General features: G+C 41.3%; 1 protein-coding gene across 21 annotated transcripts in view; it reads left to right on the top strand.

Moving 5' to 3' along the window:
* Window positions 1–14,211, top strand: part of PBRM1 (polybromo 1) — a 125,433-nt gene that overhangs the window by 49,157 nt on the left and 62,065 nt on the right. For all 21 annotated transcript variants that reach the window (XM_014539754.1, XM_014539753.1, XM_014539749.1 and 18 more), the window contains 2 exons: window positions 6,120–6,396; window positions 9,090–9,195. In XM_014539754.1, coding sequence (XP_014395240.1) covers window positions 6,120–6,396; window positions 9,090–9,195 — 383 coding nt within the window. The remainder of the gene's footprint in view (window positions 1–6,119; window positions 6,397–9,089; window positions 9,196–14,211) is intronic.

Below are 14,211 nucleotides of genomic sequence, written 5' to 3'. Positions count from 1 at the left end.
TGACAGGGGGTGGTGCTGCAACCTCCCCATCGACCCTGCCTTGAGTGTGATAGGGGGCGGTGCCCCAACCCCCCAATCGGCCCTACCCTGAGCGTGACTGAGGGTGGCATCGCAACCTCCCAATCCGCCCTGCTCTGTGCATGACAGGGGGCGGCGCCCCAACTCCCCAATCAGCCCTGCTCTGAGCCCGACCAGGGGCTGCACCTAGGGATTGGGCCCCTCCTCTGCCACCCGGGAGCAGGCCTAAGCCAGCAGGTCGTTATCTCCTGAGGGGTCCCAGACTGCAAGAGGGCACAGGCCGGGAGGAACCCCCCCCTCCCCCCAAGTGCACAAATTTTTGTGCACCGGGCCAATTTTTGTGCACCGGGCCTCTAGTCCTATATAATAAAAGCATAATATGCAAATCGACTGAAGAGAACAACCAGTTGGTGGGGGGTGGGGCCGGTGAGCAGGCAGTGCCAGGTCAGCCAAGGCATGTGCCAGAGGGCAGAGGGAGGGAATTGCAGTTGGGGGGCTGGGGGGACAGTGACCAGTGGTGGCAGGGTGAGGAGATGGGGGGACGAAGTATGTGCCCTGCACCATCTCCTGATCAGCCCATCTAGTCACCTCCCGCAGAGGGAGGCCAGACTGCCGCTTAGGCCCACTCCCCATAGGACATCCCCTGAGGACTCCCGGATTGTGAGAGGGCGCAGGCCCAGCTGAGGGAACCCCACCCAGTGCACGAATTTTCGTGCACTGGGCCTCTAGTCTCCTATAAAATTCTAGAATTCTATGTTATAACAATGTCTGTGATCTGAATTGGCATCTCCTTAAGTGCACAATGATAATCAATCCTGGTTTTGAACTCCCTTAAGATGTATTTTACTTTATGTTCAAAAATACTGATAAAGATGAGAAGAAGAATGAGTAGGCCAGGTCTGGGATTTAATTTATGCACCTTTCCCAAAATGGGGAAAAGTAAACAAACTGCAGTTAATGGTCTGAGAAAGGAGAGTAGTAAGATGCATAGAGGGGTTCTAAAAAGAATCTGAAAAGCAAAATAACATTGAAAACAGTAACCAGAAAATATTAAATAGGGAGTGTGATCGCTGTCTTTTTATAATATAGTTTCATTTCAAAAAGTATTTAAACTTACTTTCAAAAGTCATGGATATAATCAAAGTTTGGCATCCATATTGGAAAAACATAAAGCAGATGTACTAGTTACCTAGTCTAATACAGTTTATTATAAAAGAATATAAATTTAGCTCTGCATTTTCTGACAGCCAGATTAAAACTAATGGGCCAAGCTGTTCTCAGTCTCAAAGGCAATTTAAGGATTTGGGAAAATGTAAACAAAATAACAAAAATGGATTTGTTCAGAAAAAATCCTAAGGGACTCTGATTAAAAAAGTTTGCTTGCCTTTGAGGATGGAAACTAGTTACACATCTCTCTTAAAGCATGAATGATACAAATGTAAAAAGGATGCTATTAGTAATATATGTCCTAAAACAGTAAATTTCAGTTATTAGAGCAGTTTCTTTTCTTTTTTAAAAATATGTTTTTATTTATTTCAGAGAGTGGAAGGGAGAGGACGAGAGGGATAGAGACATTAATGATGAGAAAGAATCATTGATTGGCTGCCTCCTACACTGTCCTTACTGGTGATCGAGCCCACAACCTGAGTATGTGCCCTGACAGGAAATCAAACCTTGACCTACTGGTTCAAGAGCTGACACTCAACCACTGAGCTACACTGACCAGGCTAGAGCAGTTTCTTAAACAATTCGATTTTATATTTTTAGTATGTTCCATTCTAAACTGCCTAGTGTCAGTTATTCCAGTAGGAAGAACCGACCACTTGCCATTCTTTTACTTTTTGTCATTTCCCCTAAAATTTAGTTAAAAGCCTTTCCTTCTCTTTAAAAGTCTGATAAAAATTCTGCCCTAGACTCACTCACATTAGAATATTTGTAGCTTCATATAGAAAAGCCTCATGGTACTTGTACTGGAACTAGGAAGTGAATAGAGCTGATCTTTTGGTCTAGGTAAGGGCCTCAATTGAATTGTTGTGCTTGGTATTTCTGGAATGAGGAGTGATTTCATTCTGAGTTGATTATTGAAGAGCTCTTTTAAGCTCAGATGTTTAAAATAGAATTCTCAAGTCTTTCTTTTGAAGTTCACCCACAAGTAAAACCTAAAGAAACCATATCTGACTTTAGTAGTTTTAAGTATTCTGTGATATCAAATTTAGGTTCTGAAATGTTTCTTTTGAGGTTTCCTGATGGTTAAAGTCATCTGTGATTTAATTTCTCCCTAGATGTGGAGCTCTGTGGTATTGGAGCTTTGTCCCGAGTTCCCTTTCCATTATCCACTTGCTAAAGACCTGGATTGAGAGAACGCTTCCTCTCACATCATTGCCCCAGGATGCCTCTTTGGAGAAATAATTTTCAGTAGATGAAACATCTTCTAGATCAGCAGTTGCCAATCTTTTGGACCTAATAGACCACCGTGGACCACCGGTTGGTGACTGCTGTTCTAGATCAGTGGTTCTCAACCTTCCTAATGCCGCGACCCTTTAATACAGTTCCTCATGTTGTGGTGACCCCCAATTTCATTGTTACAAATTGAACATAATTAAAGCATAGTGATTAATCACAAAAACAATATGTAATTATATATGTGTTTTCTGATGGTCTTAGGTGACCCCTGTGAAAGGGTCGTTCGACCCCCAAAGGGGTCGCGACCCACAGGTTGAGAACCACTGTTCTAGATTGTCCTCACATAACAATCACTTATTTGACGTAGAGACACAAAAATAATGATAGGAGGAAATGGCAGGAATGATCAAGGGGACCACCAAGGGAAATGAGCAGTCTGAATACACAGCTTCTGGGATGATCCCAGCCATAGGAAATGGGAATCCATTTTCTCACCTGATAGCTCCATGATGCTAGGAGATATGCATTTCTGAGGCATTTTACTTTTTGTTTTGTTTTGTTAATCCTCACCCAAGGGTATTTTTCCCCTTGATTTTTAGAGAAGGTGGGAGGGGAGAGAGAAACATTGATGTGAGAGAGAGACATCAATTGGTTGCCTACTGCACACACCCTGACCAGCCATCGGATCTAACCTGTAACCTGGGTATGTGCCCTTGAGTGAGAATCGAATCCATGACCCTTGGTGCTTAAGGATGAATATTTCTCTTCATATCTGTTAATTATTCTTTGAGTTTTGTTTCTTTTCTTTCTTTCTTTTAAGCATACTTTGAACCTTGGAGAGAAAATATCTGGCCTTTGGCTTCTTCATGACCCAGCAATACAGTGAGTGATCAGAGAACTAGACTTAGACCCACTCAGCCACATAGTTTGCTTCAAGAATGAATTTCCTTTCATTTATAAGATAGGGAACAGATAAAAACTATTTATCTCTAAGTACTACATTATAGGATTTTAGTTTCTGTTGAATAGAAATTAAGTCATACATCATTTCTTTTTATTTCCTATATTCCTGTTCTTTGAGACTTCTGGTTTGAGTCTGGCTAGAATTTCTTTATCAGTGTGCTGAAGACATACATTGGGCCAGAAATCATATTGGGAGATCATCTCTTCTGACAATTCATTGAATCACTCACCTTGGGCAGGTCATTTAGCCTCTTTGAACCAGTTTCCTCAGCAATTCGGAGACTAGCCCATATGATCTTACGGGCCTAACTCAGGTTCTAATCTGTGATCCCTTGTACTTTGTTCCATACCACTCACTTCAGTTCCTTAGTATCATATTTCATTGGGGGAATTTGGAGAACAAGACAGGGATTCACACTCAAGGATGAAAATTTACTCAAGAGCTCAGATGAAGTACAGACTTTTATTTTATTTTCTTTCTTTCTTTTTTTTTCTTTTTTTTTTTGGTAAGAGAACATTTTTTTGCTAAATCACAGAGGTAGAAAAAGTAATTCCTAGAAGAAATGGGCTTAGCAAGCAAAGAAAGGGCTCTTGGAGCTTGGGAGTGGGGAAGCTAATGGTAATGTGCGGGGGGTGGGGGTGGGGGTGAGGTGGTAGAGGGAAGAGGAAAAGGGATAAAGGGAAAGGCACGGGCATCTTCCCAGGAGGAAGAGTGCACTGGGTCTTCCATCCTAAGGGTTAAGGATGGAAATTTTAGGGGAGTTCCCAGAGTAAGGTCTCAATAGAATATTTAGTGGTTTTCCAGGTGTATCCATTCAGGATTGTGGTCTCCACTGATTGGCCAACACCAGGGCAGGGGGGGATAGGAGATTATTCAATGCAGCTAGTCCTGATGTCAGCCTTGGCTGGTTTTGTTGTTTATCTGGGCCTGGGATTGAAATACTATTTTAACGGGGGCCTAGATGTTATCTCTAGGGAGAAATGGTCAGGGGGTCCAAGCTGCATGACCAGTGATATGTTAGGGAGGAAAAAGTCACCCTGGAGGTAAGGTCCCACCCTACAATTGATTGTCCATTGCTGGATACCTGGGGCTTTCCATCCTGGTGACCTTCTGTACTTGGCCCATCGTCCTTGTTCTGCTCATGTCTGTCTAACTGCCTACAGCATCACCCCCTCAAGGATCTTGGCTCTGAAATCTTTCAGAGAAAAGGAGTGCAGGGTCTCTTCTGTAGCAGCTTCCTGCTGAAAGGGGGGTAATGTTTTTCTTCAGAGCCAAGAGAATCTTGCTGTCTGTCCAGGACTGTGAAGCCTAGGCACAGAAGGAGGTGGCAGTGGTGTCTAAAGATCCCTGAGGACGAGTAAGGCTTGTGACCTGGTGTAGACAAACTGTGTTACAAAACATAGTATTATTCGGGCAAAAGTTGGAATGACAAGAGTTATGACAAATGGTCCAGTGGAAGGAAAAAGTTTTACTTGTAATAATTCCAAGTAAAAGGATGGGAGAAAAATAAAACATTAGTTTGGAAGTTTGTAGCCAAATATTTACAAACATTAGAAAAATTCAGGATCCAGTTTAATTCATAGGTGAAAAATAAAACTTTGGAGTAACTAATTGAATTCGTGTCTAACATTCACAACTGTTTATTAGAGTCTGTTTGAAGTACAATTTTCCCCCCTAAAATCACCCTCATTTTTATTAGAGACCTATTTATTTACTATATTATGTCCAGTTTCAGTTTGGCCTGATTGTTTGCATAAACATAACAAGAATAGCAATAGATTGTATAGGCTTTTTAAAAATCTGCTTTGCTGGAATGATTGATTGAGCTTTAATGAGCCTTTTAGGGCAAAGAAGCTGAGCCACCTAGTTGCCATCAGGTTTGACGCAATACCTATAGACTTGGGTGAATTCCTCACATTCTTGAGGTTTCCAAAATGTCTTGAGGTTCCTTGCCATCTCTCAGGAAAGCAACCTTCCTTCCTTACCTGGAAAGACTGCCATGAACCACGTGACCAAGCAAGGTGCCAGTCTTTCTCCAAGGGACTCCTATTGGCTTCAAAGTCGGTTTTCATTCCTTCAAGATTTTTGGTGACACAGACTATTTATTCTTTGCACTGGGTTGGCATTATGGAATAATGCTACTGGAGGAAGGAAGCAGGGACTGACCCTGACAGGGTAAATGCGAGAGAGACTTGTATCTACTATAGAAACACTAACCTGGCAGACAGACTCACTTTGTTTTCTGGTAATTAGGATATGCAGGTGTTCAGAGTGGTTGTCTTAAGAGATAGAACACTTTTGTGTGTGCATTTGTGTTTTGTTTTTTAAGTGAGGACTGTTAATAGTAGGGAATCAGTAGTTTTATTTCACTTTTGCTGTATTCTTAAAAACAAAAAAAAACATTTCAATTGATAATAAGATTTGTGTGTTTTTTGGCTGTCAGACAAGATCTTTTTTCAAACATTGCATTTCATAAATATTCTAAACAGGTTTGTCTGGTGTTCATTGGCTGCTCCTGCCATAGTCACTACGTTTTAATGATTTGGGAAATTTTCCTTATACTTGCTTGTAGCTTCCAGCATGTTTACTAGTACTGTGTTTGTGGCATACATAATCAACAAATTATAATCATTATGAAGCACCTGCAAGATTAACTAATTTCATTTCATGTACATCCTTGTATAAAAAAACCTGAATTTCTCATTTTCCCCTTTTCTACCTCCCTTTTCAACAGTAAAAAGAACATAAGAAAGCAGCGAATGAAAATCTTATTCAATGTTGTTCTTGAAGCTCGTGAACCAGGTTCAGGCAGAAGACTTTGTGATCTATTTATGGTTAAACCATCCAAAAAGGACTATCCTGATTATTATAAAATCATTTTGGAGCCAATGGACTTGAAAATAATTGAGCATAACATCCGCAATGACAAATATGCAGGGGAAGAGGGGATGATGGAAGACATGAAGTTGATGTTCCGGAATGCCAGACACTATAATGAGGAGGGCTCCCAGGTAAGGACATATGAGGAATCAGTTTTTTATCAGTGTAGCTAAGACACATTTTCTTTCTTTCTTTCTTTTGTCCTTTCTTTCTTTCTCTTTAAAATATATTTTTACTTATTTTAGAGAGAAAGCGAGAGGGAGAGAGAGATAGAAACATCAATGATGAGAGAGAATCTGATCAGCTGTCTCCTGCATGCCCCACACTGGCAATCCAGCCCACAACCTGGGTATATGCCCTTGACTGGAATCAAACCCGGGACCCTTCAATCCAGCGGTCGCCAACCGGTGGTCCACAGACCACTGGTGGCTCATGAGGTCCAAAAGGTTGGCAATCGCTGCTTCAGTCCACAGGCCAACGCTCTATCCACTGAGCCAAACCAGCTAGGGTGACACATTTTCTTTTGCACTCATAAAATAATGGATTTTTAGAGACCAGGCCTAACTTAGGTTATTATTCTCAGTGACTAGCTTAATACTTTGTCTTTCTTAATTATTTAAAATGGGAGGCAGGGCATTATAAAAGTTCATACTCTGTAATCTAACAGCCTAGATTTGAATTCTGCTCTGCCAGTCCCTGTGTAACTAACATCTTTTCTAAACCTCTTATCTTTTCTCATCTGTCAGTTGGGGATAATAGTAGTACATGCATTAGGGTTGTTGTAGGATTTATATGAGATAGTGTATACAGAGCATGTAGCACTGTGTCTGCTGTTCAAATAAGCACTCAAAGCCAATGGCATTAAAATCTTTCATTATTATTATCATTACTATGCTCAGTAGCCATACTTTTTCAAGGATAGTTCATTAAATGTTATGATTATATAAGAATGAGAATAGTCCTATTAATGCACCTATAAATGATTGATTTTGTTATGAAATTTCTTGATTTTCAGTTTTTATCAGTGTAGTTAACATATATTCTTCTCTCTTTGATATTTTTTCTACTTTACGCCCTTATGTACTTTATTTTTATTTTTTTATATATATATATTTTTTTATTTCAGAGAGGAAGGGAGAGAGAGACAGAGATAGAAACATCAGTGATGAGAGAGAATCATTGATTGGCTGCCTCCTGCACAGAGCCTGCAACCTGGGCATGTGACCTGACCAGGAATTGAACTGTGACCTCCTGGTTCATAGGTCAACAAGCCATGCCAGCTGGGCTACTTTATTTTTTTTATTGAGTTATTAGTAACATTGTATTAGTTTCAGGTATGCAGCATAGTGATTTGATATTTATATGTATTGCAAAATGATCATCATAATAAATCTAACAGTTATCACTATGCAATACAACATTATTAACTTTATTTACCATGCTGTGCATCACATCCCCAGGACTTACTTATTTAATACCTGGAAGTTTGTAACTGTTGACCCATTTTGCCCACCCTCACCTCTGGCAACCATCAATCTGTTTTTGTATCTATGAGTTTGTTTTGTTTGTTCATTTATTTTGTTTTCTAGATTCCACATATAAGTGAAATTATACAGTATTTGTCTTTCTCTGTCTGACTTATTTCACTTAGTATAATGCCCTCAAAGTCTATCCATGATGTCACAAATGGCAAGAATAGTATTCCTCTGTGTGTGTGTATGTGTGTACAACACATTTTCTTTATCCATTTATCCATAGATATACACTTAGGTTGTTTCTATATCTTGCCTATTGTAAATAATGCTGTAGTTAACATGGATGGGGTACAGATATCTTTTTTAACTTCTTTTATCTACTTTAAATCTCCCAGAAATAAATAAACATTTTCAAATCATTTTTTTGTTTCTTCTGCTTTTACATTTGAATATAAAATAAAGTAGGATGCTTGTGAGCAAAGAAATGGTACTCGGTTATAAGGGTTTACACTATCCTCAGTACCAATGGCTAATGTGCCATGTCTGCCACTGATAGAGAAAAAAACTACCCTTAAGAAATAGCCAAGGAAAATGTCACATTCCCTAAGTCCCTCTGCTCTGGCAGCAGATAGGACAGAGCCCCTCTGTAGAGGTAGTGGGGGGCCATTAGGGATGTGACCTTGTTCTCGGCTACATATACTACCCTTCAGTCAATCATTCTTCAGAGGGCGCTTTAGCAGTGATTGTTGCTTTTCACAGGTCAGATTCGACTGTGAACTCAGACTGATGCTAAATCCCATTTAACCTGGGATTTGGTTTGAGATATTCTCTTCAACTATTAGATATTTTTAATTTTTAATTTTCATTGAGCTAAGTCTGCTACTTTGAGGGTCCAGTGAAAAAGATTTATGAAGGAAAAAACATACTTAAATATGTTTTAAAACTTCTGTAGTCACTTGCAATGATTCTAGTATAGTAGTTCTCAAACGTTAGCATGCATGTGTGCACATTAAAATCACCTGGAAAGCTTAACACGTTAAGCGCCAAGCCTGTTTTGTCTTCCTTTCCGTTTAGCCCGCGATATCCAATTTCACCAATATGCTGGATTCACCAGTGACTGACGAGTCCAGGCGGAAAGTATAGTGTCAGTCACCGGTGTTAACGTGTTAACAAATCAGTTGAAGCCTAAGCCCACTGCACAGAGATGTGATTTGATGGTGATCTCAAGCTTTATTTCTTTAGTTCCAAACTATTCTAACCTGTATTTTTAAAACTTCTTTATGGATATGTATTCTACTTTATTAGTAAGTATTTTAGAAAATAATTGTAAATATATTTATGGACTATAGGTGTACAACGATGCGCACATCCTGGAAAAGTTACTCAAAGATAAAAGAAAAGAGCTGGGACCACTGCCTGATGATGATGACATGGCTTCTCCCAAACTCAAGCTGAGTAAGGCAACCTCACAGTTTGTTATTCCATTTAGTCTATCAAGGATAGATTACTGATTTGCTGAAAAATCCTATATAATAAAGCAGGGGTCCTCAAACTACGGCCCGCGGGCCACATGCAAATACAAATATTGTATTTGTTCCCGTTTTGTTTTTTTACTTCAAAATAAGATACGTGCAGTGTGCATAGGAATTTGTTCATAGTTTTTTTTTTAAACTATAGTCCGGTCCTCCAATGGTCTGAAGGACAGTGAACTGGCCCCCTGTTTAAAAAGTTTGAGGACCCCTGTAATAAAGCGTGGGTATGCAAATTGACCGTCACTCTGCCACAAAGATGGCGGCGCCCACAGCGGAGGCTGAGTTCCTGTAACGAGCCTTAACGAACAATCAGCAGGGACCTGAGGTTGCGCCCACCCGCACCCCTCCATGGGGCTTGACAGGGGACCAGGCCACGCCCCCCACCTGGAAGGGCTTGACAGGGGACCTCAGGCTGTGCCCCCTGTCCCGATGCCATGCTAGGGAACCTCAGGCCACACCCCCGGCCCAAAATCAGGCCGGGAGGGCTTGAGAGGGGACCTGAGGCTGCGCTCCCCACCCCAGCACCAGGCCAGGGGACCTGAGGTCGCGCCCCCTACCCCAGCACCAGGCCAGGGGACCTGAGGCCATGCCCCCCGCCCGGTGGGGCTTGACGGGAGACCTCAAGGTGTGCCTCCCACCCCAGTGTTGGGCCGGGGGACCTCAGCCTGTGCCCCCGACCCCAGCACCAGGCTGAGGGACCTCAGGCCGCACCCCCTGCCCAGTGGGGCTTGACGGGGGACCTCAGGCCATGCCCCCTACATGGCGGGGCTTGACGGGGACCTCAAGGTGCGCCCCCCACCCCAGTGCTGGGCCGGGGGACCTCAGGCTGCTCCTTTCACCCCGGGCCAGGGAACCTCAGGCCGTGCCCCCCACCCAGCAGGGCTTGACAGGGGACCTAAGGCTGTGCCCCTTTCCCAGTGGGGCTTGACGGGGGACCTGAGGCTACGCCCCCCGCCTGGCAGGGCTTGACAGGGGACCTCAGGCCACGCCCCCCGCACGGTGGGGCTTGACAAGGCATCTCAGGCCACATCCCCCACCCGGTGGGGCTTAACGGGGGACCTCATGGCTCTCCCCCCCTTCCCCGGCTCAGGCTGGGGGACCTCAGGCCGTGCCCCCCACCTTGGCACCGGGCCAGGGGACCTGAGGCTGTGCCCCCTGCCCGGCAGGCCTTGAGAAGGGTGGGACCGGCCGGGTCTGGATCTAGCCCAATCGGGGGGCGGGGGCTGGTCGGGTCTGGGTCTCGCGCGATTTTGAGGCACACGTGGGTGGGCGGGGACTTGACTCTGGTCCCGTGGTGCAGTCCAGACTCTGACAGGAGGAAGATTTTCATATACATTTTACTAATTTTCTTTCATCTCTGACACTTCTATTATAGAGAAAGGGCAAGTAGCAATATTAAAATATTTCCTCTAATTAATCCCCTTTTAATGTGCACGAATTTCATGCATCGGGCCACTAGTACTTAATAAATGGTGAATGCATTTGAACTTGCACTCCAGCATAGAGTTTCTTTCTTCCTCTCAAGCATTCACTTCCATATTTTAAGTTGTTAAACTGTGGAAAGCATTTGGGAATAGAATATGTCAGTGGTGTTTACTTTCTTGAATGTGGTAGATATTTTGTAAATGTTAGTCAGAATAGGTATTTTTTTTCTATATATGATGCCTGAAAGAGTGTAGTGGCAAATTTTGGTTTTTGTATGTTTGCTGATTACTAGAATTAAAAATGAATCCCAGCAACTTCTACTAGACAGAATTTGAGAGGGTAGGAATGTCCAGTCACTGTACTGTAAGTTAACTTAGCTGTCTTGAATGTGGTGTGTGGATGGTACTAAAAACTTTGAAGGAAAAGAATAACTCAAAAATAATTACTACCATTGGGCTAAGCAAGACATTTCTGCTTTATTAAAACTTATAATTAATGAAGTAAATACCAAAAAATGATAGTGGTATTGTCATATTTTTTTAGAGCCATATTTGCTGAATAGGGAAATATGATTCTACTTTTTAAATGAAATGACTGTACACTGAATTTTACAATAGCTTTGGTGATGATTTTTTTCTGGTTAAGTTATTTGTCTTTTCATGTAATTGTAAAAACACAAAAAAGGTTTGCAGAAATGAAATACTTTTTTCTACTTTTTAGGGACACAGTGCCTTTTAAAACTAGAACTGGCCCTGACCAGGTAGCTCAGCTGATTAGAACATTGACTCGATACACCAAGGTTGCAGATTTGATCCCCAGTCAGGGCACATAGAGAATCAACCAATGAATGCATAAATAAATGAAACAAACCCAGGTTTCTCTCTCTCTCTCTCTCTCTCTCTCTCTCTCTCTCTCTCTCTTCCTCTCTTCCTCCTTCCCTCTCTCTTCCCCCATTCCCTCCCTCTCTCTAAAATCAACAAGTAAAAAATGAAAAAAAACTAGAAGTAATTCTATAAGTTGAGTTAGGACACTAAAATTTGATCAACCAATAAATAGATAATTTAACAGTGGCTAAATATATAAAAATACATGTGTTTCTTTAACTTTGGGGAAGGGAGATTTTAACATGTAATGTTACCTTTTCATTTCTCTATATTACATTACGAAAAATTTCAAACATACACAAATATAAAGAATGGTATAATGAAATTCTGTATGCTATACCTGTTGCTCAGCATTATCAAGATTGTATTGCCCAGCTGGCATGGCTCAGTGATTGAGCATTGATCTGAGAATCAGGTGGTCATGGTTTGATTCCCGGTCAGGACAAATGCCCAGATTGCAGGCTCGATCCCCAGTGTGGGGCTTGCAGGAGACAGCCAATCAGTGATTCCCTCTCATCATTGATGTTTCTATCTCTTTCCCCCTCCCCTCCTCTCTGAAATCAATAAAAACATTTTTTTTAAAAGATTGTATTATACTTATTTCCTATATTCCCTTTTCTTATTTCCTATATTCCTCTTTGGTTCTAACTAATTTAAAAGAAAATCCAATCATGTCATTTAATTTCTACATAGTTTAGTATACATCTCTGAAATATACAGATACAGCTGACCCTTAAACAACTTGGGGATTTAAGGGTATGTGCCTAAAATTCCCATGTAACTTACGTGAGCCCTCATATGCAGATTCCCATCCCAGGATAAAAAATACTGTTTTTAATACAGGGTTAATTGAATCTGTGGATTCGAAACCCTAGAGATACAGGAGGATCACTATATGTTTATTGAAAAAAGTCCATCTGTAATGGATCCTCAAAGTTCAAATTAGCGTTCAAGGGTCAAGTCATTATCACATGTAGCAAAATTATCAGTTTCTTTTTTAAAAAATATTTTTTATTGATTTTAGAGAGAGAAGGGAGAGGGAGAGAGAGATAGAAACATTGATGGGCTATCTCCTAGGGATCGAGCCCACAACCTGGACTTGTGCCCAAACTGGGAAATGAATCTGTGACCTCTTGGTGTGTAGGAAGGCACTCAGCCAACTGAGCCACACCGGCCAGGAAAAGTATCAGCTTCTTAGTATCTGGGTCTCATTTAATGACCTATCAAATTTTATTAGTTGTCTCACAAATGTATTTTTACAGTTGGTTTCTTCAGGTCAGGATCTAATTATGTTCTACATATTACATTTGATTGTTATGCCCCTAAGCTCATAATCTAGAGCACTTCCCTACTTTTTTTTTAATCCTCATGCCATTGACTCTTTAGGAACCAGGTCACTTTTCTTGTACAGTCCCAAATTCTGGGTTAGTCAGTTCAGTTCACTTGTTAACTTTTTCCTTTATTCCCCTTATTTCTTACAAATGGAATTTAATTATAATGGCTTGACTAGATTCCATTTCAGCTTGTCAAGGAAGCTTCATAATAAGTTTCTACAGTTGTGTTGTATCACGTTTTAATGCAATGTCTGATTGATGTAGAATACAAAGAAGGTTCACACGTTGCATTTTTTTAAAATTCTTTATTGTTTAAAGTATTACATATAGTGTCACATATGTCTCCTTTTCCCCCGCTTTGAGTCTCCCCAGCCCCCCCACCCCACCCCCAGCACATACCCTCACCTCCCTAGTGTCTCTGTCCATTGGTTATGCTTATATGCATGCATACAAGTAGTTAGGTTGATTTCTTACCCCCCCCCCGCCACACACACACACACCTTCCCTCTGAAGTTTGATGGTCTGTTCGATGCTTCTCTGTCTCTGGATCTATTTTTGTTTACCAGTTTATGTTGTTCATTATATTCCACAAATTTATCTTTCTCCGACTGGCTTATTTCACTTAGCATAATACTCTCCATATTCATCCATGCTGTTGCATATGGTGAGAGTTATTTTTTTTTTACAGCAGCGTAGTATTCCATTGTGTAGATGTACACAGTTTTTTTGTGTTTTTTTTTTAACAGATCATTGTGCATACTGTGTAATGAAGTGGTAGTAAGCAGAACGTGGAATGTAAAGAGACATTTTGAAACTAATCATTTTCAGCTCTTTTAAAAAAAGAGGAAGGGAAAGGAAGAAAGAGTTTGAAAGATCGATGAGCGAGAAAAAACGCTTTTCTCCCGCTTTGAGTCTCCCCAGCCCCCCCACCCCACCCCCAGCACATACCCTCACCTCCCTAGTGTCTCTGTCCATTGGTTATGCTTATATGCATGCATACAAGTAGTTAGGTTGATTTCTTACCCCCCCCCCGCCACACACACACACACCTTCCCTCTGAAGTTTGATGGTCTGTTCGATGCTTCTCTGTCTCTGGATCTATTTTTGTTTACCAGTTTATGTTGTTCATTATATTCCACAAATTTATCTTTCTCCGACTGGCTTATTTCACTTAGCATAATACTCTCCATATTCATCCATGCTGTTGCATATGGTGAGAGTTATTTTTTTTTTACAGCAGCGTAGTATTCCATTGTGTAGATGTACACAGTTTTTTTGTGTTTTTTTTTTAACAGA

Source organism: Myotis brandtii, unplaced genomic scaffold, assembly GCF_000412655.1.
Source record: "Myotis brandtii unplaced genomic scaffold, ASM41265v1 scaffold2287, whole genome shotgun sequence".
NCBI classification, from domain to species: Eukaryota; Metazoa; Chordata; class Mammalia; order Chiroptera; family Vespertilionidae; genus Myotis; species Myotis brandtii.
Note: the sequence above shows the minus strand (reverse complement) of the source record. Positions and strands in the feature narration are given on the sequence as shown.